We start from the raw sequence: 26,404 nt of genomic DNA, 5'->3' as shown, positions 1-26,404 counted from the left end.
TGGCAGCCCCTGCTCGGGGCTCCCTCTCTCACTGGAGCAGCTCCCCGACACCTGCAGCTTGCCTTCTGCAAAACGGCGTCACGAGGGAGTGAAGCAGTGAGGAGCGAGAGGATGGTGCTCTCATTCCGCTCGTGTGTATTGATTTTCTGGTTTTGACATTGGCTCCTTGGCATTGCCAGCCTTGAAATTTCACCTGCAGGATCATGAAGATAAAAATCGTACAGTGCTGTGCTTGGGGATTTGAAGAAACTCATTTTCCACAAGGGGGGGAAAAAAAAAAGCATAGATGAATGTTGCTAGCGACGGGGAGCCCTTTAGGAGGCTGTTAATGAACAGATGAGAGTTTATAATTCTGTCATCAGAAAAGATGTCAGCTGTGGCGTAAAGCCTGTACTAGCCATGACTGAAAGCAAAAGCAGCAATTAGAGATATTAAAAAAATGGTTCAATATGACAAAAGTTGTGATATGCAGCAGACTTCTAGATGTCAGGAAGAATCCTTGCCGGTTTTTGTCAAGGCCAGTGACAGAGTTTTGGAAGTATTCCAGGAAAAAAGCCTTCCTAACAAAGGAAGGGGCTGCCACTAGGTAGGAAGAGAATAAAAAATCAGTATGAAATAAAAGATGCTGCTATGATGCTTTTGTATTTGGAAAGAAATAGAGAGAGGTACTCAACAACTTTGTAGGAAATAGAATCATATGAAAATGTTTTTCAGTTTTTAATGGGCAATGGGTTTGGTTTAAGTAACTTCCCAAAAGCAGTAGATTTCAGCAAGATGTTTGATGCAATGATGCTGGACATCCTGATTAAAAATACTGACACTGCTCCCCATCAAAAGAGCATAGTCTAATGGATTTTGAGTGGGGTAACTGGAAATTGTCAGTGGAGATGTTCAATGAATTGGCGTGTGTGTCATGTTCTGCAAGAACCAGCTCTCATCCTTTTTGCTATTATGTTATTTTTATTAATGATAAGAGGTTTGTGAAGACAATCACAGCCAATCATTTTTGCAGAAAAGCCAAATATTGGTCTGATAGTAAATACCATAATATGAAAAACTTCATAAACTATATTCATCAAGACATTTTATAATAACTGTCTGGAAATTCATAATTCTAAAAGCAAAGAGTATGGGTCATAGCTAGAAAACTGGAAGGCTGCAACTTTGAAAAATATTTTTGAGACATAGCAGACAGAGAACTCCAGAAATGTTATAGTGGAAAGTTGCGCAGTGTAAGTCATGGACATATTGAGGGGAGTGAGGGTATGGAGGGTACGTGTGTGAATGTCTTTGTTTACTGGGGCACAATGTTAGGATTTGTGTCAAATGAACTTTCAAAAAATGTTTGAAGGTTGTTGAGGGTTCAGAGAAGAGAGTGTAGAAAATACTTAGGAGCAGGAGATTTATGGAGCAAAGTCTGTTTACCTGATCAAAAAGAAAATTAAGTTATCATGTGATCAGTGTTTAACTTTACAGGGAAAAGAGTGTGGACATAAATCCTGAGCTGAGAAAGATAAAACAGGACCAAGGCTTCAAAGTAAGAAATACAGAACACATTTTTAACAGTTTTTAACAGTTCAGCTGACTAACCACTAGAACAAATAGCTAAGGAGTTGATGAATTCTCCATCTTGTGATGTCTCTCTGTAATCAAGATTGAATAACTTTCTTGGTCTATATGAGTAAAATGCAATTTATCAGTCTCAGTACAAGTAATAAGGTTGGTGGAGGTTACTAACATAGGCAAAATCTAAAGGGTGCCTAATTTTTAAAAAAACATTTTCCCTCCTACTTAGGAGTCCAAGGTATCTTTAAGAAAAAAACTATTTACAGCTGTTTATCCTAGTAGGTGTATTTGAGAGAATGTGCATGAGATATGGGTAAACAGTACCATAATTTGCCAGACAAGTACCCTGTTGACCACCATCTCTATCTCTGTCAGCCCCATGGCTGATTCATCATGTGATCTACAATCACAAGATTCCTTTCTTGTAGGCTATTTCTTGCTACATTTCAAAGGCAGCTGAAAATTTTATTTTAGCCATGTTTATTTGTAAAATTTGTTGTGAAGCTGGATGCATATATAGGCTATTGCTTCTAGAGCTCTCACTGCTGACTTATTGACCTGGTTTGTCAAACCTGCTAAATAGATGATTAGACATACGCCACAGGAATCTGAAAACAAAACCCAACCACAGAAAAGTGGAATTTAATATTCGGTGCCCTAAATGACATTGTAAGGGACAAATATATCCTTATATGGGATTGTAAGGACAAAAATATCCCTATAATCCTTTATTGGTCTACACATATGTAGTTTTTCTGCAGACTTCTTCAACATCAAAAGCCTAACAATGAAGATGGACATTTCTTCCAATAAGATCAAAATTTGGACGTGCAGTTCCCTCCATAGACGGGGAGAGGAGAGATACTTGCTCCCCACAGGAATTCAGTATTAGATTCTTTGAATTGCCTTGAAGGACAATTTCTCTCCATTGAGAGTAAAGCACTAAGCTAATTTTAATGCAGTGATCCCTATCAGAATACCTTTGTTTCTCTCCATGACGGCATTCTATTGTCTACATTGTTCAAGAGATCAGACTGGATGGAAGAATTTTGGGGCTTTAAATCTATACATTCTTAGAATTATTATGTTTTGATAAAGAGTTGATAGTCATGTAGTCTTGTACAAACGAGTGAATCGGAATTTGTAGTTTACATAACAAAACAGGAATCAGCAAATAAACAAAGCATCATTGCCTCAGGCCAAGAAGAATTTGATTTGTGAAATATGCATTTAAAATGTACTGTACCAAGCATTTGAGGATATTTTGCTTGCTTACTGTGTGATAATAGCATGACCTCCATTGTGCAAGATAACTGCAAATGCAATTGCCACCTCGCAAAAACTGACACAGTGCTATGGTCTTTAACTGAGATATGCTAAATTACTCTAGCTGAACAAAATCTAGATTTTATCAAGCTTTAGGGGAGTGATGAGTAACTGGGAATGACTGTTAAAGTCATCTGTATAATTCAGGGAAAATTCTGACAAGGAAATCAACTTGGATGTGAGAGTTTGAGAGTTTGAGAGAATAGGAACTCAAATAACAGTTTGACAGATACCACTGAAAATCCCCAGAGAATCCAGGGAGGATGACTACTTGTTAGCCATCTACTGGGATGAGATGGACTTGTTCAGAGAAGAAAGAAGTACTTAACCCTACGGTATTGAAAGACACTATAATGTTGTATTCAGTATGGATTGTGTGCTCTGTCTTTTAGCCCTAGGGGTTAGAGATCTCAGCTACAGATTATCTGAGTGGTGAGGGGAAAGCATAGCCCCCTAGAACATGGATGGTCAGGAAATAGTCTTGTGTGCATGAATCGCATGCGGTGGCCATGAGGTCATGTTGGTAATATTTCAGGGAAAGACTTTTGTGAGGGGATTTTCATTATCGCCATAGCACAGCAGTTTCTCTTTCACCAGAAGCGTGTATGTTATTTTCAGTCTGAAGACTTTTAAATGCTGCATCTTGATGTGCATTCACAATTACTTTGGCTTTTTTTTCTTACAGACCGTAGCTCTGAGAGTGGCTTCTGCCTACCTCAAATCGACAAGTATTTTGTCTCAAAGTCAGTGTCTTGTATGTCAGTTCACCTAGGTTTTGGTGTGTAGACTTTCCATCTTTTTGAGAGAATATTACAGAATGTATTATCAAATAAAAAGCCATCATAAGCAGCAGTCTTGATTTGCTATGTTCCTCACACTGTTCCAGTCTGCAGAAATTTCAGCGCACAACATCAGGCAATACAATCTGATTAGTAATTGGTTTTGATCCTTCTACTATGGTCTTTTTAGCCACCAGAGATGACAAAACATGAAGGAAGAGGTGTTCTTAAATTCTTTGCATTTCTTAGGATCTTTTAGCAGGAAGAGAGGGAACAATGTTTTTGTGGCTGAAGCATTTAGGTGTAGCTGGGCATGGTAGATGTTTTGCAGTATGCTTACACTTTTATGTGCTTTCCACTTCCACAAAACCACTTGCAGTTTTCTAAAGGCACCTCTGGTTGTAACCTTCTCTTTTGTATAGTGGAAATGGAGGAAGGAGAACATTCTTTGGAGGGAATTTCTGGCATGGTGAACAGCTTCAACAGGACGTTTAAGCAGAACAGAATAGTGGTCTGGCCTGGAGAGAAAAAGAAGGGGAAATACCCCATCTCTCCTGCTGTCCCCTACAAAATGAAAAAGTGAAAAAAAAAAGTAAATTATTAGTTTAACATTCACAATATTCCTTAGCAATAAAGCACGATTCTGTCTTGATTCACTGAAAGAGTTTTTTTACAAAGTGTGTGCAGGATCAGTTTCACAGGGCCTCATACAAGTTAATGCTATGCTTACAGGTACACAAATGCTATGAGGAATGGGAAGTCTTCATTGTATGTGACAGAGATAGATAGCCACGGTAGCTGCAAATACCAGAGAGGCTGTAGCCCTGTTATTGCCATGCTGTACTCAAGGTCGTTAGACCTGAACAGGAGTAATTATCCCAGGCAGACCATTGGATTAATGGTTACACTTCTTCTGGTACCTTCATGAATAGAACTGCAAACTCTGCAAAAGTACACGTTGTGAACCAAAGAGAATGCATCACTGTGAGTAACACCTGCAGACCATGCACATTTTGTGGTCTTTGTCTTTTCTGGCATAGCTGATGCGCTCTCTGACTCCACCATGGGCTTTTACAGCTACCTTCCCCCTCCTCACTGGTTCAGGGTTCTCTTTTTTGTGCTTAGCCAGAATTAGCCTCTCTGCTCTTCCTACAAAAAGATGGGAAAATCCTGTTTAGTTTTGAGGTGAAGTATGATGAAAGCAGGAGGGGATTTTTTTGCAGAGTTCTAGCTATTCCCGTGTTGATACAGTTTTTCAGAGAAGTAGGAACTCAATGAAAAGCTATCACAGGTAAAATGGGCAAAATTAAAATCTGAGATGTAAGAGAGCTTCACAAGGAGAAGACCATGAGTGTAATACCAATAGGACATAAGGAAAAATACTTTTTTTTTTTTAATATTCAATTTCCTTTTCTGTTAATACTTTCAAAAACCTTTAGTTTGTCAAATTGCCGTATTAAAGGCAAGAGTACGTATCAGAATAGTCTGCAGAAGTCCAACATTTTCAATGTGTTCAGAGTCCTGATTTTGTCTTTTCATTTTCAGTCTAACAACTGCTAAAACTATGACTAAATATTTAAAATACTTCAAAAAAATTATTTAGCCTACTCTTGCCTGAATTGGAATGCATTTCCCTGAAGTCCTCTGAACAGTCCTTGCAGCTTGTGCTTTATTTGCTAATTTGTATTTCCTGCATCCTACTCAGATACTGAATAGATTATTGTACATAACTTCTTCAGACGTTAAGTTTAGCTTAAGGTTTTTCTAATATACACAAAACCTTGAAGAGATTAGATATTACTTGGCAATGTGTATATATCTCTGTCAAGTTTTTCAGGGAACTGATTAATTTTGGAGGCCATACCAGGCCAGTGCAAGCCTCATCGAAACATTCTAGGGTATCGGTGATAGTGTATGCCTTGCACGACATTGCTTCCATGCTAATTCCAGTCTCCTTAAAGAAATTGTGGACATTTAATTTTAATTTTTAGGAGCGTCTTCTACTTTCTTTACTGCCTGCTCACATTGCCATGGAAATGAAAGCAGAGATCATTCAGAGGTTACAAGGTCCGAAGGCAGGCCAGCTGGAAAACACCAACAACTTCCACAATTTGTATGTCAAAAGGCACACCAATGTAAGGTATTGTACTGTAATAAAATGTATCAACAACATTCAGAAAATTTTTGAAAAGAATGTGTTAAGAGAGCAATTAAGAAAATAATTGTTTTAATATATTTTTCAACAACTTAGTATTTATTATCTGTTAATTTGATCAAATGCTAACAGTTCTATGTTCCAGAACAGCAACAAAGGTGATAATACAAAGGAGTTGTTTAGAAAAAGCCTTGCATCAACAGGCTTTCTTCATAATGTCTTAATTTTTCAGGCTAAAGTACCAAATCCTGCTTTCATGTATACTAGTCAAAATTGTAATTCGAGTCAGTAATATTATTCTGAATTTGTAGTTGTCTTAACTGGAGAAATTGCTCAGGTTTTATATAATGTAAGTAGAGGCAGCTGTATCACATGTTTATTTTACACAGTACCTGAGCTAAAATATTCTGCTGACAAATCAAATTATTTATTAAATATAAATTTCTAGAAGTTAGAAAAATAATTTGCCATTTATTTCAAATATTCTTTCATCTTTACAAGTTGTTTTGCCTGATTTTTTGATTGGACAAGTTAATTTGAATTGCATTCTTAGAAATTTCCTTTTTAAAGCAAGTATCGCAGGACTTTTGATGAAGTTCATTTTCACTTGCAAGCACAAATAATTTTTCCTTTGCCTGATTCTATGAATTGGTCAAGTTTTCTTGGTGAATAGAAACACAATCTATGGCTTGAATATCTTTGCAATCAAGCCTGAATTTAATAGTCTGACTAACAAGTGAACAAAGCGTATACCTACATATCACTGACAGGTAAATCTAGATGGAAAATGTCTACAATGATAAAAAGTTGTTAAACAATTTCTAATAATAAACATGTTTATTGAAATAATTGCCATTTTTGTATTGCCAATTTGTGAGCGGGAAAAATATTTTTATTTTTTGAATACACTATGGCAACATAGGTATAGAATGCCTATAAATATCTACAAATATAGGTATACCTATAAAGGTAATACCTGTGAAGGTAATATCTGTAAAGGTAAATATAGGTATATATTAACTATAAGTGTAACACCTATAAAGGTAAATGTAGGTTTACCTATAGATGTAGTTATATTTATTGCTCTACATCTAGCAGTGGCTGTTTTGTTTATAACCTGTGAAGTCCCGAATGCCCACTTCCAGGTTTTGCTCTTGATTGGTAAATCTGAGTTCTGCAGAAGGAAACTGTGACCAAGTTTCTGTTCATTTCTATTGTAGCATCTTGTATGCTGATATCGTGGGATTCACTCGCCTGGCCAGTGACTGCTCACCAGGGGAACTGGTGCACATGCTCAATGAGCTGTTTGGCAAGTTTGATCAGATTGCAAAGGTGGGTTTCTACTGGGTTGCTACTGTTAGTTTAAATAAGTCATCTCTAAAATATTTCTTCTTCTTGGGGACTCTTCTACCTTCAGGCAGCATTTCTGAGACTTTGGCAGGAAAATTAGACTTTAAATGTGTGAAGAAAAAAATCTGGCTCTGGTCTGAGTGCAACAGTGTGTTTCTGCCAGCGAGGCAATCTGTGAAACCCAAGATAGCTCTCTCTAGTAGGACCAATAGAGACAGCTCATGGAGCCTGATAAAGCTTGATGGTAGATAAACACCTCTTTCTTTAAATAGATTTTTTACAATAACAAGGATTAAGAAACTCAAGATAAAAAACTGATACAGTCATTTTTCTGATCTCTGAAAAAGCATTTAAGAGACTGAAGGACAAGAGAGACAATATTGATCGAAGTAATTTTAATTACTGACTGCAGCCTCTTGATTACTCAAGAAAATATTCACATACAATCAGAATATTTTTCTTCTGTTTATTTAGGTGTCATTTTTATAAGAATTACATCAAACTTCATGCTGTGTGTGAAGGTGAAATCAGAAACACTAAAACAGATAAAAATTTTCTTTGTTTTTTATTAGTTCAAAAACTACTTTCCAGCATTGGGTAAAAAAAAAAACTTTATATTGCCTTAGAGTAAAAAAGATAGAAATAGGATTATGATTGGTAACTTCAGGAAATATTGCAAAGTACATCTTCAAATTTGTAAATATGGAAGGCTGGGTCTTTTGGTTTCATATTTCAAACAAAAAGACTTTATTTAGATTGAGTGCATGGTACTTTGGCTCAGTTCTTTAGTCCAAGGTGTGAACAACACTGCAGATGTATGTTTTGCAGTGTACTTACTTCCTGGTTTTGCCCATTAAGGACCATAACAGATGGAGGAATCATCTGTACAAAACTCTCTGACAGCACTTCTCTTTTAGCAAGCCAAATCTCTTTCTACTGAAACCAGCTTAAGTAGAATGATTTTGTTAATCAAACAGTAAGAGTAGCCCTTCGTTTATGTAATTCAAGTTGAAAGTGACCAACTCGCTTTGCTTTTTCCTTCAGGAAAATGAATGTATGAGAATTAAAATCCTAGGCGACTGCTATTACTGTGTTTCTGGACTACCTATATCTCTTCAAAATCATGCCAAGAATTGTGTGAAAATGGGACTGGACATGTGTGAAGCCATTAAGTAAGTGCTGAGCTTTTTGTTAAATACACAACAGTAAAAATTCTGTCTCTTTTCTATCTGTAGCTGTGCTGCTGGTTAAAACATTCAGACTTGCAGTAGTTGGTGCATTTCACTACAAGGTCCAGCGTGGTAATCTTGATCTCAGCCTCAGCAAAGAAATGTTCTAAAATGGTGGGTTGCACCAGGCTATCTCGTTACTACACCATGCAGGGCCTGGTTAAGGGCCTGGACCACTGATCATATGAGGAAAGGCTGGGAGAGCTGGGACTGTTCAACCTGGAGAAGAGAAAGCTGAGGGGGAAAAAACCTCATCAATGTATTTAAGTACCTGAAGGGGGAGTGCAGAGAATATGGAGCCAGGTGCTTCGATGGTGTCCACTGACAAGACAAGAGATGATGGTCACAAACTGAAACGCAGGAGGTTCCCTCTGAACATCAGAAAACACTTTTTTCACTGTAAAGATAACTGAGCACTGGCACAGGTTGCCCAGGGAGGCTGTGGAGTTTCCAGCCTTGGAGATACTAAAAATCAATCTGGTATGGCCCTAAGCAACCTGCTCTAGCTGGCTCTGTTTTGAGCAGGAGTTGTACTAGACAATCTTCAGATGTCCCTTCTGACCTCAACTGTTCTGTGATTACAAGATTATAAATATCCCAATAGACATCACTTAGGACTTGGAAGCTTTTTGCATAGTCCTGATGCTGCCACCCACCTGTTAGTCAAATAGCTCTGTGAAAGGTCAGAGCTCCTGGCTTCTGCTGAGTTTGGAATTCAGTGGTGGTCAGGAGCAGTTGCCCCTCCACAATTAAGATGTGTCAAGCCCTGAGCCTGTGGAGTGATACTGAGCATGTCTACCAAGGACATTTCTAATACCTTACAGATTCCTGGGCTGAGAGATCTACTTCCCATGTTGTTAAATAAGCATTTAAATATGCCTGTCTTATGAGACCTCAGGTTTAGTTTCAACTTTTCTTTAATTAATTTTTTAGGTGAGGACTTTCTAAGAAGTCTTGTCAGTTAACACATTAAGGCACTATTGAGAATTCTGTGCTTTGGCAGAATTTTGGATTTGTGGGTTACTGTATTTGTCCCTTATTTCTTTCCCAGAATCATTGTGCTTGTTCTGTCTTTGAAACAGAAAACAGAACAGGTATGTGAGAATCCTAATGTGATTGCTTTTGAAATAGCAATTGTAACTTATTTCAAGTAACTCAGGTAATAACAGAAGGCTTGATATGATTGCGAAAGAGGAAAAAGAAATATGGTTGTATCTGATGGGTTAACACTTCTAATTCATCTGAGAATACAGCTACGGGCATACTGGAAGGCATCTTCTAGCTTATTACTGAAGACTAGACTGGGAACCGATTATAGGCAACTGTTGTAGCAGTTCTGAAAACTATGGGACTTCAAAGGAAAGGGCAGCTTTACTCCCCCTCATCTCTTCACCTGACTGCTATCTGAACTCTCAGTGCAGAGCAGAAATAACTCTGTTGTAAGCCACCTTCCCTCAGTGAATTCTGCCACTGAAGCTGGACACATTCCAGTATGTGGGTACTTCAATCTAGTTTGGATGTCTGCATGTCAGGCTGGAGGATCTTAAATGTCTGCATATCATGCTGAAGGGTCTTAAACCTGCCTATTCAGAAACTTTGTAGTTTATTGTAGTTTATTTGTTAAGCAAGGGTCTGATTCTGTTAGCTTATTTAGAAAACATTTTGTGAGGAAATGACAATTAAAATCCCTTCCACTGCTTTTTTTTTTTTTTTGAAACCACAGTCAGATAATTAAATGTTCATACCTGAAGTTCTTTTTAGCTTTTAGGAGTTAGAATACTGTAAATGTTTACTTATAGCAGTTATTGTTAGTGGCACAAATATCTTTTCTGTAGAAAAGCTGTTTCCTTTGACTAAAGTATAAAGTATGTATTGCTTTGACTAGTATATCTAGCTGAACTACACTTCACAAAAATATATATCATGTGGAGGTCTGGATATTTGGTAGTCATCTGTGCGATTTGTTTTTTTAAACAATTGGACTTTGGTTTTAAAACTTGTTATGCTCTTCTGTAAGTTTCAGTTCCCGTTTTGATGGTTTTGCACAAATCACATTTACCACTGTCCAGGTAGCAAAGTAAGAAATTACCTCATCCTAGTGAGGTATATGTGTGCTGTGCACCTCATCATTAAATGGAGAGTTATGTTGAACAGTGTTGTCTCAATGATTAACTGAACAGGCATACAAAAGTGATTCCTCTAATCCTTAAATACTACCCTCATATATGTGTAATTGTAGTCACGAGAGGGTTTCAACTTTCGTCTTGTGATTCCATCCCGGGTAATTACTGTGTGGTTAGGTTGATTGATGCAAATTTGGTTCTTTTCCTTTTAAGGTATTCATGGAAAAGGTGTAACATTTGTGGAAACTAGGATATTGATCTCCTTGCTTTAGGCATCTTTTGTAAAACTAACTTCAGTACTGGATTCAGGTTGCTGCATTTTCTAAAACATTTTTTTCTTCATCCAGATATGGTTGTACCTTACATTGTGTCCAAATAAATCTTCTTTTTTTTAAATGGTGCTTGGAGTACTTCTCCTTGCCAAGCATTAAAATCTACAGATTTGGTTGTTTCCTCAGTAGCTTTCACTGGATGCGTTCTCTTTTTCAGTTAGATATACTAGAACATTATTATGATTAAACCAATTGATTCTCTAGCATATCAGGAACTAAAGCTAACGTCCCTTCAGTAGAGCAGTAGGTAAAAGAATGTCTGTCCCTAAGTTCTGACTCCTTGCCCCTTGGTTGGCTTAAAAATGTTGTTGTTTTTCCCCCAGCCTTTCAGTGAAACTGAGAGCTTTCTGGTTTACATTTCAAAAGATCTGTGTGCTGTGTGATAAATGTGAGTTAAAAGCATTTGGATAGAGTTTGTGGTGAACCTGTTGGTTTTTTACTTAAGAGAAAAAAGTGTACAAGGTTACAGGCTGGTGAAAAAACAATGCTAAGCTCAAGCCATAAATTGCACTTCACGAAGAACTGAAAGTACAATTTTACACATCACAATGTGATGCTTTGCTTGAGCTGAGAGAGCAATCTGTCAGTTCCTCACACTTCAGAACTTCCCAGTTTTCTTTGAAATAACTTTCTGTTCAAGCTGCTACCAAGTATGTTCTTTGTTAATGCTGGATGATAAGGTCCTCCTTGGTAAGAGCAGTCTTATAAGACTAGAAAATTATCTTTTAGTTGTATAGCACATTCTGATCTGACTTTATTACTGTATTCAGAATCCACAACGCTCCTGTAGACAGATGTATGATTATCACAGCCTCTTTACATCTCTCTAAGAAGTGAAGAACCTGTACCCCATGTTTTCAAATGCTTTCAAATTATTATATCAAGTGTTACAGCCTGCAGGTGAATAAAAATTACTCATTATTAATCAGCTCCCTATTTTGTTGTGTGATTGCTACATCTTTGTGTGGAAGCATCTACTGAAACACATCTGTGGCCTGTAAAACTAGAAGTAGTAATACTCTTGCTGTTGGAAGTGTGTCACTCAGTATATGTTTGACTTACTCTGTCTAAAGTATCTTTTTTGTCAGATACGAGTTTTTGTTATATTCAGTCACCGAGGTGCAAACTGACCCCTCAGTGCATAAGTTAATAAAATAAAACAATTTGCTTTTTAGATTAACAGTTCTGTGTAGAGTTTACCACCTGAATATGGTTTCAATTCCAGTTCTCTGCGAAGCAAAAAGGAGGAATACTACCAAATTGCCAGGTCATCTGTAGTTCAAAGCCTTATTCAGTCTTGTTTCCTAATGATGTGTAGCTCCATTTTGAGCAATTCAGCCTCACTGTGCTATGGATTGTTTCCATTTAAACATGTTAGTAGTCCCGTTGATTAATTGCTTTGCTTCTCTGCTCTATGTTGGAGCAAATCCAGTGTTTCTTATACTCTGCAGCCTGCTTGCCCAGGAGTGGGATGCTCACTTTATTAAGCCATAGATGTCAGTGCTGCCTGGGATGTTGAGAGTTGGCCACCTTAACTGGGTGCTTTAAGGCTAGAGCTTATCTGATAAGTCACAAAACGTTTTTGTGTATGAATAGATATGCTGTTTGTCTTCAGCCCAAACTCCATCCCCTTGTCTGTCTCCTGACTTCCTAATTTACATGTTTCTCAGCCACACATTCTCAAAGGCTGTCATTGATTTGGTAGCGTGAAATGGGTTCCATTTCAGAGGAAAGTGAAAGAAACTGTTGGATGAGCTGGTTGTACCAATTTGAAACCTGGTTGTTCTGGTTTTGGCTGGGATAAAGTTATCTTCTTCATAGTAGCTAGTATGGGGCTGTGTTTTGGATTTGTGCTAGAAACAGTGTTGATAACACAGGGATGTTTTGTTATTGCTGAGCAGTGCTTACACAGAGCCAAGGCCTTTTCTGCCTCTCACACCGTCCCTCCAGCGAGCAGGTTGGGGGTGCACAAGAAGCTGGGAGAGGGCTCAGCCAGGAGAGCTGACCCCAACTGACCAAAGGGATATTCCACACCATACGGTGTCATGCTCAGCATATAAAGCTGGGGGAAGAAGCAGGAAGGGGTGGAGGGATGTTTGGAGTTACGGCGTCTGGCTTCCCAAATAACCGTTACACATGATGGAGCCCTGCTTCCCTGGAGATGGCTGAACACCTGCCTGCCCACGGAGAGTGATGAATGAAATTGCTTGTTTTGCTTTGCTTGTGTGTGCAGCTTTTGCCACTGTCTTTATCTCACCCCCCAAGTTTTCTCACTTGTACTCTTTGATTTGCTCCCCCATCCCACCAGGGTAGGGGAATAAGCGAGCGGCTGTGTGGTACCTAGTTGCTGCTGGGGTTAAACGATGACAATACAATACAAAATAGGATAATTTTTTGTAGGTATGATTTCATCCCTGCACATCTGATCCAAAAGAGAACTGCTTTTAAAGCTGCCAGTTTGCAGGGGTCTAAATGCTCAGGGCTCACTGAATGTGTTAAAGTGTGTAAGACAGAACTAGGTGAGTCTTAGATACATTAGTCCAGAATTACTAATGAATAAAGCTCAGGTAAACAGAGTAGATGCTTTCCTAATGACCTGAGCTCTTGCTGGTGTGGAGTAAAGTTGCTACAACTACCTGCAAGCTAACCATGCCTGTGAAAAACATAGAATCCTTACAGACTCAAATTCAGGCTGCAATAGGAAAAATCCAGTCTTGATGAGTATTTTGACTGCCCAGCCGCAATGGGCACGCAGGCTGTGGTGTGCTGAGGAAAGCCAGAGAGACTGTGAGAGCAGAAAATTAAATAATAGTGGAAAGTTTCAGATATACTTGTGTAGGTAAGGCAAGTGTCCTATGGGGATGTGATAGACTACGTTCTTAGATGCATTCAGTGCCTGCATCGTCATCACAATTGTTCAGGGAGCACAGGAGGGAAGAAGTAGTAAACCCTAATTTGTTCCAGAGTAACACTTCTAATTTAAAGTCATCTGTGGTTTCTGTAATTTGTGAGACAAAAGAGACAATTCAGTTCTGGAACATATTCTACGTGCTGCCCTCCTTAACTCCTGAGAGCTTATTATAAAGCAGACTTTATGGCTTACTCTGCAGAGTATGGCAGGGCAGCCTTTTGACAAGCACTCCTAGAGGATAAATGTTCCTCTTCCGCTTTGCCCAGTTTTGTAAAACACTTTTTTTCCCCAAAGTGTTAAGCTTGTGTCATATTCCCTGTGCAGGGCAAAGCTGTCATTTGCTGACTGCTTACAAAGATCATTTACAAGCAGTTCGTTTTCAAGTGTGTCAGCTACACAAGAGCAGTGTAAAATGGCAAAGTGAAAAGAGATACCAATAAGCACTTTGATAGAGACTGAAGGAATTAAAAAACTTCTCCTCTCTTTAATAACTTCAAAACACAGTTTAATAAAATATTTTCAGTCATGCTCCTGTTATTTTAATTTCCCAGAAAAAGAACACTTGATAACTACTGCTTAAATGTAGGTTTTACTGTATCAAATTAAGGCTGTTACGTTCTGTGTTCCCTTTCAAAAAAAAGAAGAGACATAGGCCAGTTCCGTAATTCAGAAGGTACAGAGCTGATGATTCTCATCACTGAGACTGAAGATGTTGCTAGAACTATGAACCTGACTCATATACAGGAGCCATTTAGGGTTTTTATTCTATAGTAGTTCCTTCCATCAACACCCTGAATTCCTCCAAGATACATGTATGTACATGTTCCTTATTACTGATTAGGTTTTGGTCCACATAAGTTGGGGGCTTAAATACATGAATCCAGTTAAGTTACGATCTTGCCGTTTCTAAGAACTGTATAAGCCTGTAGACATCTGATTTAATTTTGTAACTCTTTACATATGTAGTTAGGTACCCATATGACATATGTCTGAAAATGTTCTGATGGTTTGACTTTAGTCACCTACCTGTGATTGAGAAGAGCTTCTTCCGGAAAGAATGCCTGTCTTACATGTAGGACTTCTCTGAGATTTGGCTTGGGGTGAACCGATACGTCAACTCTGTCTAAAGTCACTGGAAAGGTCAAAGGTTTAGATGTGGTCTGGACAGTGAGGGTGGCCTCTCATTCTTTGTATAATGATCTAGTGGGTGCAGCGTTCACCAAGCATGTGGAAGGCTGTTGAGCCTATCTTCTCCACAGCCTGAATGGCACTGAGCCCATATACCCAAAAAGTGTACAAGCCACCAGCCTGTAGAATATGCTGAGGTGCTGTGTTTTTCATCCTTCCTCTCAGATATGACAGATATGAGAAGGCCTCTAACCTAGATATTAGGGTTTTCAGATAGTAGGGCGCATAACAGTAGTTCCAGAACTCCAAAAGCTGCCTGTAGAATGAGAGACCGAACACTTCCACTATTTAGTTCAGCCCTCCCAAATAATTTCAGATGAGTATTAAAGAAGGGACTTCAGACATGGACTTGAGAATTAATATTTACTACAAATAGTTGCAAACATAGATAATAGGAAAGGTAATAAATAAAAATAATCCTAGCATAAAAAGAATGGAGGCAATGCTAAAAATAAATGAATGTTATCACTGTTGAAACTGCTAATTTGACTGGTAAATTCAAAGAAAGAAAAGGTCCTATTATGTGTATTGACACAGGTTTTCTTCTCAACTACAGGAAAGTGAGGGACGCAACTGGAGTTGATATTAATATGCGCGTAGGAGTGCACTCGGGGAATGTGCTTTGCGGCGTTATTGGGCTGCAGAAGTGGCAGTACGATGTATGGTCTCATGATGTTACTCTGGCAAATCACATGGAAGCTGGAGGAGTCCCAGGGTAAGAGGTTTCTCTCTTAACTGTTGGACACACGGACTTTTGTATCATGGAGAAATGCATAGGTGCCATGTCTTCAGCCATCAGCCTTCACGGAGAAGCCTGAACTAATTCTTAGTGCTGTCTTTAGGGGAAAAAAAAAAGGGCACTCGGTATTTCCTGTGATTCAAGGAGTACTTTTTTGTGGATGGAAATCTTTAGATTTATGCCCATTAGAACATGTAAAAATGAGATCAGAGGGACTGTAACTGAAGTGAGCATATAAAAAGTATATCCAAAAGCTAGTAAAAAAGGTTGATCAGGTTCAAATTATGCTTTTGATTGGTATTTGTGATTCTGTCATTGTTTTAAAATATAATTTCAGCCGTGTTCACATCACCTCAGTCACCTTGGCACATTTGAATGGAGCTTACAAAGTGGAAGATGGGGATGGAGATGTGAGGGACCCATATCTGAAAGAGCATAATGTTAAGACTTACTTTGTAATCAATCCTAAGGTTAGTAGTACTTTTATTTTGTGGCCAGTCATAGTTATTTTTGAGCAGGACCACTAATCTCTTTATTAAATAATTCACTACCATAAGATATTGATCAGAGCTATTACTGATGCCTACAAATACCTAATGTTTGCATTGCAAATCTTTCCTGCTCTTCAGAAATAAGTCTCTGATATTTCCCAGCAATATAATTAAGAATTGCAGATTCTTAGCATCTCTCCATCCTTAAGTTCCTAGGCATGCAGATATGTGGTACCAGATGATGCATTACTACTTCAAAAGGTAATGAACACCAAGGCTGATATCACCTTTTATTCTCTGTCAACCAGGGAGAGAAGCGAAGCCCTCAGCACCACATTAGACCTCGACATACTCTTGATGGAGCCAAAATGAGAGCTTCTGTCCGCATGACCCGGTACCTGGAATCTTGGGGAGCAGCCAAGCCATTTGCACACTTGCACCACAGGGACAGCATGACCACTGAAAACGGCAAGATTAGCACAACAGTAGGGGCCTACTTATGTCATTTCATACAATTTAACAATATTTGAAAGGAAAAAGGTGGTCACTGCTAAATTCCTGGTTATTTCTGATAGAAAAAGATACACACTTTTGTACAGGGCATAAACCCAGTGAAGCTGCTGGGAGCTTTTCCATTGGCATGTCAGCTTTGGATTAGACCCTAAGGAGCCATGTCTTGCTGTAAGTGTATCTCTGAATTATAAGGAGTCCAACGTACTTACTAAAATACACAATTTGACCCTCTGAGCTTGAGCCCCAGTCATAGCATGCAGAGTGGCTGCTGCTCACCTTGTGAAGTGAACATAAAGCCAGAGTGCAACACCTTTGGGAAGGAACACTTTTGATATAGAGACGTTCCCCGAGATATGTTGGCTGTTTAGTCACATTCTCTATTTGGAACATGGCCAAACCTGGAGCAAAGGCTGTGAAGTTAGCATATCCCTTTGGTACCTGGAGTGGACTTCATTAGAAGAGTTCTCTGGGAACCAAATCTCTGCTCACTGTAACATTTACCTCTTGAAGGTGCACTAACCAGCTATGGCTGATGGCCTGAGTTTCACAGCACTGTAGTGCAATGTTGCATCTCTTACAGTGAAAAGAAGGTTTCTTTTTAATTTTGCTAACACTATTTTACTGCTGTCAGTAAGACGCTGTCAGTCCACAGCTTGTACATTGCATTATCTTATACTATTAAAAAGTGCAAACATAAATGTGAGTTCTAACTGTTTTCAGCATTGGTATTCGGTTTTGTTCCTGTTACATATGAGAACATGGGATTGAGCCACCTAACCCATCTTGTTCAATAAATACAGTGTATCAGAATGTGGATTGTGACGTTTTCATTACAGAAAGTACCCAGCCATCACTATTAATCACAAAATATATGTGTCTGTGATGGCTGCTGTTGCTTTTCAATACAAAACAATGACCATTGCCTATATTTGGCCACTCAGGCCTGTTTTTTTCAAAAACACTTAGCATTGTTTTTTGCTGAAGCTGGCAGGAGTTTGGGCTACATGAAAACAGTAGTGACTTTGAAGCAGTGACTTCCTAGCAAAGCAAAACATTCTTGGATTCAGACTGTTGTATTATAATGAGACATCAGTTTGTCTCCAGCTCAATCCATCTTGGCTGGATTTTTCTTTTAGACAGTTTTAATCTAATGCTGAAAGTATCTGCATTGGAAAATTTTCTTCTTACTAGACCCTGTTTTCAACACTATTTTTAAAGCAACTTGATGTTGTCAAACTCTATTATAGTTCATAGGTATTTTCTTTTGTTTTTTAGGATGTTCCCATGGGGCAATATCATTTTCAGCGTTGCAGAGAAAGGTAAACTAATTAAAAAAAATAACTTATTTTTATAAAGTCCATATAAATACATATACATTCATATGCATTCATATGTATATAAGGCATGCTTTCAAATATTGAGGGTCATTTTGCACCCAAACTAGTTTTTCAGCTGATAAATCTTACCTGGATAAGGGCTATGGAAATGTATGGGCAGACATGTTACTTATGAATTGCGAATACACTTCCTGCTAACAAATAATGTTATTCTGAATTAGTATAACTGTGTTGATGGCCTACTATTCGTTTCTCCTAACAACCCAATTACTCTGTCAATGGGGAGAAAATGATAAGCAGGAAAATTGAGAGGAGGCACAGAGGGATAAGAAAAGGGAAGACGGAAGGGTCTGTTAATAATTTGTGTTACAACAGCTAATAATCCATACTAAAAGAGACACTTTATACATGTTGTTAATTGCATTGTATTTGCATATGTTTTATTATTTCAAAGTCTGTAGTATGTTTGCAGCAGTAGACATTCAGAAGGTATCTTGTGGTCTTCCTGTAGTGCTCCTGCTCCACAAAATGTTTGCAACATCACAATAGCTTTAAGTTTTCATTCTCCTGCTTGGTGTTTTAATGACTAGGGCAAGATGGTGAGAAATGGAAACAGGGTTGAACTGTTCACTTCCTTAAAATACACAGCATTTCTAAATCAAGAAAAGAATGACATTGGTTTAAAAAACAAGTTTAGCACTGTCATAAACCTAGAATGGTTAATTTTTATTTTAATGATAACACTTCAGATAATGTTTTTATTGCAAAATTGTAAATAACAACACAAATACCATAAAATAATTTGAAAGAACCCTTTAAAAATTTGTATTTTTATTGTCTTTGATAATGCAAACAAGTAATTTTGTCTGTTCCTTCCCCATCTTTCTGCTTGGTAAATGTCTCCTCAACAAGTCACAGGTTACTGGAGAGCTATGCAATTACCTAAAATATTGCTAAATTCCGTAAGATGAGCAAGTTTTGACTGAATAGGCATGGTATGAATAAAAGCAGTCTCTGATTTTAAAACTGAGCATTTACATTTGGACAGTGTGTTGAAAGGACTTCTATCACCCTTATGGTAAAAAGAAAGATCATTGGACTGTGGTATTTGCAAATAATGCAATTCTTTAAGATTCTGATATGTTCTTGCTTTTGTGTTTCTAAATTCCACTCCAAAATAGATCCAAAAGGTACAAATGTTACAATGTGTCTTGAAACCATATTATGGAAGGAGTTTTCTAGAAACCGTTACTGCAGTCTGATGTCCACAGTGAGGCATATAACTAGGATTCTAGATAAGCTAGTTAGTCATTCCCACAGGAAAGAGCTGAAATGATAATAACCACTTTGAATATCAGTATTTTATTAGAATATGAAGATGTGGGTTTTGAAGCCTGACTAGGCTTCTGTTTGTGGCAGTCTTAGCTCTTATCTAGTTACATGATAGTCTTCTGTTGTTAGGCATCCGCCAAGAGGATTAAGTGTGATTAGATAGTGTCTCCTCGTCTGTCTAGTTACTTCTCCTAGGCAGATTGTTTCATATATGAAAAACAAGTTGTAAACACTTTCTTACCTAAATTCTGTAGCACTGAATAGGCATGAAATCAGCTGGGTTGTTTAAAATTACTGTAAGTACACTAATATAATTTCTCTATGAATTTGAATCCTGCAACAGCCTATCACTTTTGGGGAAATAACCCAAAAACTTGATGTTGAAGAAATTCCGTATTACCTCTCACGGGGTTCAATTTCTAGGTTAAGAAAATTTTGGTAAGCAAAGAGTCAAATTTCAGAACTGACTGTTGACTTCTTACAAAACACTGTCATTAAGTTAACATTGGATTTAAGTTTTCAGGAGGCAGAGACATAATCTGTCAGTATTTGAAATACTCCATTTTTAAGGAGACCGCAACTGCTGACTGATGATGTTTGCAGTAACATGTTAGCAAAGACAAACCCATTCTGATAATCCTCTTTTGAGTTCACGCTGAGTCCAGTGAAAAGATCCTTTTTTTCATTGCAGTTGTGTTATAAGTTATAAATAGAGAAATATGACTTATGTTTGAAACTAATTTCAGACTTGGTGCTCAATTTTCTTATTAAAAATAACACAATATTTCCAAGAAAAGAAGAGTTAGCAGGCTTTCGGTAGAGAATACTTATAATGCTTCAGTGCACTAGAACATTATTGCTCATCATACAATTCTGACAAGGATTTTTAAAAATAACTACAAGAAACAGGAATGTTTTATGAATTTGAGAATATTCCCATTCTTTTTCATGGACTCATAACACTGTGGAAGACTTTCCTTCAAACATAATTTCTTGAACTTGTATTTATTCTTTATGTGCTCCCTAGTAGTTAAACTCTAGATTTTTTTTTTTTTGGCCTGTGTGTGTCAGACTCTGTAGCTTATGCTGTTTTTGTTAAGAGCTTATTATGTGGCTCAGTGTGCCTGAAGCCTATAGCTGCTATTGCAGCATAAATGTTAAAAAAAAGTGTTATTAACCTCACACTTTTATGCCAGCTATCACCTCATTGTTTAAAGTTAATGTTTATTAACAGTGTAATGATTTTCCAAAGCAACTTCCCACATTTTTAATTTCAGAACAAAATCACAGAAAAGAAGATTTGAGGAGGAATTGAATGAGAGGATGATCCAGGCCATTGATGGAATCAATGCTCAAAAGTATGTTTTTATCCTTTGTTGTGTCCTTCCTTCAACTTTGACATAAGTCTGCAACAGAGGGTGGTGTTTACTATTTCTTGCTCCCACATGCACACAGAAGTCTGAAAACAGTAAAGGTGTCGCTAGTACCGACATAGGAAGCTCTGCACATTGTGAAGATAGGCTGTACAGTAACTTTTTCTACTGTATGGGATAAGACAATGCCTGTGAATCATGGTGTGACAGAGGTTTTGTCTTGTTTTGATCTTCATGGCAAAGGGATTTTTGCTCTATAACTGTTCGTATCTGTACACTCATAGCTGTAACTCTACAGAATTATCTCATGAGAGTAGAGAAATAAGACACAAGAAATAACTGGCTTGGGAATCAGAGTGATGTGAAAATTGATGCTTCACAATTGTCACAGAAACATCTCCTCAGAATTAGAAACTTTCCCTAAAATCATAGTTTAATATCTCTTTGTTTCAACTGGTTGGTTGATTTCTTAGAGAAGACTAAGCTTGATGGCATATTGAAATTGTTGGGGGAGGCAACGTGGCATGTATTTTTTCTGTGCCCTAGGAAGAGCTGGAGGCGGTATTGATGTTCTCCATTTGCTGGTGAATAGATAAGACTAAGAGAAAAATCAATACCAGTCCAAAATAAGTGTTCAGTTTTCTTATATTTATCTGATGAAATAAGATGTGGACAATAATTGTGATGAATTACATGGTTTCCCCCCTACTTCTGTTACTCAGAATCTTAATCAGCTGGATATCACACCTAATTATTAAATGCTCATATGTCACATTTGTTTTTTTTCATCTGATAGTCTATGAAAAGGTACTTGGCTTTAGGAAAATATTTTTCAGTTATTATTTTTATAGAAAAGAATGTTGATAGTTATAGGTCATATAGCGAACATGTGATAGGCAGAGCCTTTTCATTATACTAGACTTGCCTAAAACAGCTATATAAATTTTGGCAGTTTTTATGTGTCTTCATAATCATGTACAATTATGTACACTTGCTCTGATAAGTAAGTGGAGTGTGAAAACGATGGCTTGATGTCAAAAGTAAAGCATCTGTATAAATGCATTAAAATAAAGTATTGGTATGATCATATTGTATGCTGTTTTATCTCACAGAATCCCTGTCTTACCTGACTAGTGCATAAAATTCAGAGAAACTTGGGGATGAGAAAGATGTCTGTGTGATAAAAAAAAATTCTGAAAAAGTTGATTTTTAAATAAATAAGTGCATTTTATGAATTACATAGGGAATTGCAGAACGATAAGGAATGATATTATATATCAGAGAGGCTGAATGCCACCTTCCAAAACTAGATTCTCTACCTATCCCTGTATTGATTTAATGAATGAGTCGTTTAAACAATGTCATTCAATTGGGTGCCTGAGAATAAGTTGCCAAAAGTGCCAATTCTCCAAATGGCAGGTTAACTCAATAGTATTTTACCTATGTGAATGCTAAGCACTCAGAAAAATTAGACTAAAATTTTCCTACATTTAGTACGCAAAAGTAATCACGTTTTTGTTTTCTTGATAATTGTGTGGGGCTTTTTATGCCTCAATTTTTCGTCTGTAAAATGAAAGTAACACTATCAGATAATCTAATGAAGTGGTTGTAAAGCTAAATATTTTGCTTTTGTGAATCAAGAAGCAAACTTTTTATGAAAATCTATGAGAAAATTGGTATTTCTAAGACTTTTTAAGTGTAAAGTTTGGATTGTATAGTGAATAGGTCTATGACTGAATGAAGAAAATTAAAAAAGTTATTGCACATAAAATGTGGTATTAAAATCACCATTCTTTTAACCTTTTTCATTAGAAAATTGCATGAAAGTAATTCAAAAGCAAACATTCACTGTACAGAGCCATTGTTTCTTCCACCCTGAGCTGTCAGCATGGTCTGGCTTTTTCATCCACATCATGGTTCTTTGCCATGTGTCATTCTGTGAAAAAAGTGACTGATTGTAAGCAAATGGTCATAATATGTGGGTCTTTGGGCATTACATGCCCAGGTGTTTAACCGCCAGTAACTGGAAGATAAGGGGATGTAGAGTCTGGATCTTCTTAGGCCAAGACATAGCTGTAGTCCAGATGAATCACTGTGTTTATAGTGCAGTACATATTGAAATGGTACCTGCGGTTTTTAAAGCAGTGTAGCTTTTTTCTCTGGGCTCCCTCTCTCATTGCTCTCCTGCTGGTTCACAAGCCAGCTTAGCTATCTTTCCACAAAACTGCCAAGCACCACATGCACACCCTGTCAGTAACTTGCGGCATCTGGGTTCAGTTCCTTCTTCTGGAATGCAAATGAAACTGTGGCATCTAAAAAGCAGCCTGCTGGCCTTACAGCATGATTCAGGGCAGTGGATTTAGTTGGCAATGCTCCTTGCGAAGTTGTGTGAGGGAAGTTAGGACCTGTTCATTCATTATCGTTCTGTCAGAGCACTACATTGAAGGATATGCAAGTACAGATTTAAAAGAGCGAGTGAGGAGCAAGAGCTGCTGTCTCTCAGCTGAGAGCCTTAGCCATTAGGGTGTAACATCATACTTTCTCCACGGTTTCTTTCCCTGTACCTTGAACAAAGTATTCCTGGCTGCAGAGTGCCCACCCTGCAGAGGAGGGGGATGAGTACCCCTGGCTGTGCCACCCTGAACCTTGGTGGTTGGGGGACTTCGGTAGGACATATGATGGATGGACAGCAACTTGCTACCTAAATATATACCTACAGAGGGAGCTAAACTAAAGTTTGCTCTTTGTTAAGTTAAAGAAAGAGACACACTCTCTTTCCTCTCCAGTCGTGGTGGCTTCTATGTTCTGTGCATAATTCCTTGCTGTACATTGTCAATCAGTACAAGCCCTGTCAAACCACATGCCTCTGTGGATACAGGCAGAATTCAGCTGTCTGTTTGTGTTTTTCCTTGAACAGCAAAAGAATTTAAACAGAAATTCGGTACCTAGCTTCCCAGGAGGCATATTCCCATGTACTTGCAGACACTTTGGTAACTTTTAGGCTCACCCAGGAGTCAGACTGTAGACAAAATTTTTCATCCCTTACCTCTGTGCCAAAGGTGTATAAGGGTGTGCTCCCTCTTCTGTACTTACTCTCCACTTCCATTTGTCTGTGTTACACCATTTCCCTCATCTCAGACCTCTTGGCACCTGCTACCTAAAACCAGTACAGTTTTTTCTGAGCTTAAAAGTAGAACTAAAAGCTCCTGAAAATGTGAGCTCGTAATGTGGAGTATGAGGCAGCATTTGCTCTAAATGGCACTCCTGACTTCACATGCAGTCAAGTGTGTACAGACCAAATTAGGCCTTTGGGAGTAGATCTGCAGACAGAACTTTCTAGCAGTTTGGTAACGGTAATTAAATCAGTCTGCCTGTTAGATACCATAAGGAAAAAAAGGGAAATAGCTAACAATTTGGAGAAGAGGATTACTCCTTGTTCAGTTTTTATAACTAAATGGAAAAAGACCTGCACTTAATTTTCACAGTTTACCAAAAATGTTCCACAATGTTTTCTCCAGTAGATTACAGCTGAGCCCAAATAAAATCATGCTATATGTACAGCAGCCTACCATATCTGTTTCTTCTCAGAATCCTAGCTGTGATCAGACGTAGATGTGAGCCATTGCAGAGCAAATTTGGAAATATGCTTTTGACTAAAGCATACCTAGAACTGAATATGTTTTCAGCCCCTTTTTTATAATGAAACTGATTGCACAGGAGCAGGGACAGTCTTCCAGGCAAGGAAACAAATATTTTAGATTTCACAAATCAAAGCTAACAGCTTACACTCCTGTTCTCCCAGGACCTTAATTTAGGATATATTCCACCATGGTTCATTGCTGCTACTTATTTGCATTGCAGCCTGTCAGTTGAGACATTCTCTTTTATTTAGAAGGCCTTAGCTACACTTACTAGCTTAGAGCCTAATTCAAAGTTACTGCAGGAAAGGTTGCAAAAAAATCTCAAGCCCTGTTATTATTGTTCAAGGTCAGATATTGCATGTTCACAGAAGTAGTCTGCTTAAATAATTTTTCAAATTTTTCTAGTCCCCTTGAAGTACAAGCAACCTAACCCTCTTGAAATTTAAATATTCGGTTTCTTTTCAAGTGTCCATTAAAATAAATGTAGACTTTCATATTAGAACATTTTATTTTGTGGAAGTTATGTCAAGCTTTTGTCAAGATTCATTTATTTTAAAATAGATTTGTCATTTCAATGCAAGTACTTATTCTATTTTGTATTTCTCATCTTTAAGCAGGGAAGAAGTTTTTATAATCAGTAAAAAGATCAAAATCTACATCTGGAGTACAGGGTCATGGTCAAGAGACTAATACAGCTCAAAGACAAAATCACTCCACCTCTTTTAATAATGTTGTTTTACATTTTTGTTCAGAATAGGAATTTTTAAGGTGTAATTTACCTGCTACTCTTGCATGTAACACTGCACTTCTTAAAGGTACTTTGTGAAGGACCTTTTTTATCTCAGGTTCTCTTCTGTGCACTGGATATACTACATTATTTTGGACATGAGTGGAATATCAGTGTCAGATTTCCATCATATAAATCTCTCCCATGATGGTCCTTAAGAATGATCCATGGAAAAAATGGTTCATCTGAGCTTTTGTTTCATGTGTACATTAGCAATAGAAGTCAAAACGGAGAGAGGATTTGTAGTTTCTGCTTTTACTGTCTGTGCAATTCACCATATACATGGCAATACACAAGAACTTGCTTTATTCAAAGTGATTTTCTTACTTTACTGCATTTCAGTAATATAAAAAGACAGGACTACTATATTCTTATATCAATTAATAACGTTCCTTTTCTCTTCTAGGCAGTGGCTTAAATCTGAAGATATTCAAAGAATATCACTTCTTTTCTATAATAAGACTCTGGAGAAAGAAGTAAGTTTTTTTCACTGCAAATTAACAGCCGATTCTTTCTTTGCCTCACCCTAAGTGAGGCTGGTATCCCTTGCTTTTGTAACACAGACCCATGGCCACAGCACCTCTCCTGCAAGATGTTCAAGCCTTGCAATAATATTTTATCTCATTTACAGAAGAAATTATATGAATGTGATGTCTGAGACCGCTTTCCTGTTTGTAGGGCTCTGCACTTCACTTGAATTTCTTGAAAAGTTCATGGTCTCGCAGAAGTGGGAGGAGGTTTGATAGTCCAAATTTGCTGTAACTGGAGCAAAGAATTCCTAAGTTCCATCACCTACATCTGCAAAAGACATTTATCAAACTCCACTGTTTTTGATTTTTTTTTCTTTTGCCATGTTTCAGAGACTCTTCCTGTAGTAATTATAGTCTTGTAATGATATCAATTGCTCATTTTTTTTTTCCATATGCACTTGATTCTCACAGTCATTTCAGGGAAACAATACTATAAATGGTTTTTAATAAAAATGCCTAGCTGTCATGGATGCAACACACTAAATGTTTTTCTGACTAATATGTGTGATAAAACACATTTTGAGACATGTATGTACAGATGGAGTAAATGATACTGTTTCTAGTCCTTGGAGTAATGATCAGAATGAAAGATTCCTCCCTTTTAGGTGACTGTCACGACCACTAGCCTCAAAAGTCAGGCCTTTTCTTTGTTTTATGGCCTTGTATAGCTTGAGTGTGTTTCTACACACTGACACAGCTTCA

General features: G+C 37.7%; 1 protein-coding gene across 1 annotated transcript in view; it reads left to right on the top strand.

The window, feature by feature from the left end:
* Nucleotides 1-449: 449 nt before the first annotated feature.
* The window catches only part of LOC104617889 (adenylate cyclase type 2-like), a gene marked incomplete at its 3' end in the record, with an annotated part of 46,237 nt that continues 20,282 nt past the window's right edge, over nucleotides 450-26,404 (top strand). The window contains exons 1-12 of the mRNA XM_010283324.1: nucleotides 450-586; nucleotides 1,477-1,537; nucleotides 3,578-3,646; nucleotides 5,663-5,811; nucleotides 7,047-7,158; nucleotides 8,221-8,348; nucleotides 15,516-15,674; nucleotides 16,036-16,168; nucleotides 16,498-16,674; nucleotides 17,978-18,021; nucleotides 20,649-20,729; nucleotides 25,579-25,648. Of these exons, the coding sequence (XP_010281626.1) occupies nucleotides 450-586; nucleotides 1,477-1,537; nucleotides 3,578-3,646; nucleotides 5,663-5,811; nucleotides 7,047-7,158; nucleotides 8,221-8,348; nucleotides 15,516-15,674; nucleotides 16,036-16,168; nucleotides 16,498-16,674; nucleotides 17,978-18,021; nucleotides 20,649-20,729; nucleotides 25,579-25,648 (1,320 nt within the window). The remainder of the gene's footprint in view (nucleotides 587-1,476; nucleotides 1,538-3,577; nucleotides 3,647-5,662; nucleotides 5,812-7,046; nucleotides 7,159-8,220; nucleotides 8,349-15,515; nucleotides 15,675-16,035; nucleotides 16,169-16,497; nucleotides 16,675-17,977; nucleotides 18,022-20,648; nucleotides 20,730-25,578; nucleotides 25,649-26,404) is intronic.

Source organism: Phaethon lepturus, unplaced genomic scaffold, assembly GCF_000687285.1.
Source record: "Phaethon lepturus isolate BGI_N335 unplaced genomic scaffold, ASM68728v1 scaffold20483, whole genome shotgun sequence".
NCBI lineage: Eukaryota > Metazoa > Chordata > Aves > Phaethontiformes > Phaethontidae > Phaethon > Phaethon lepturus.
The sequence above is the reverse complement of the archived record's forward strand: the minus strand, read 5'-3'. Positions and strand labels throughout refer to the sequence as shown.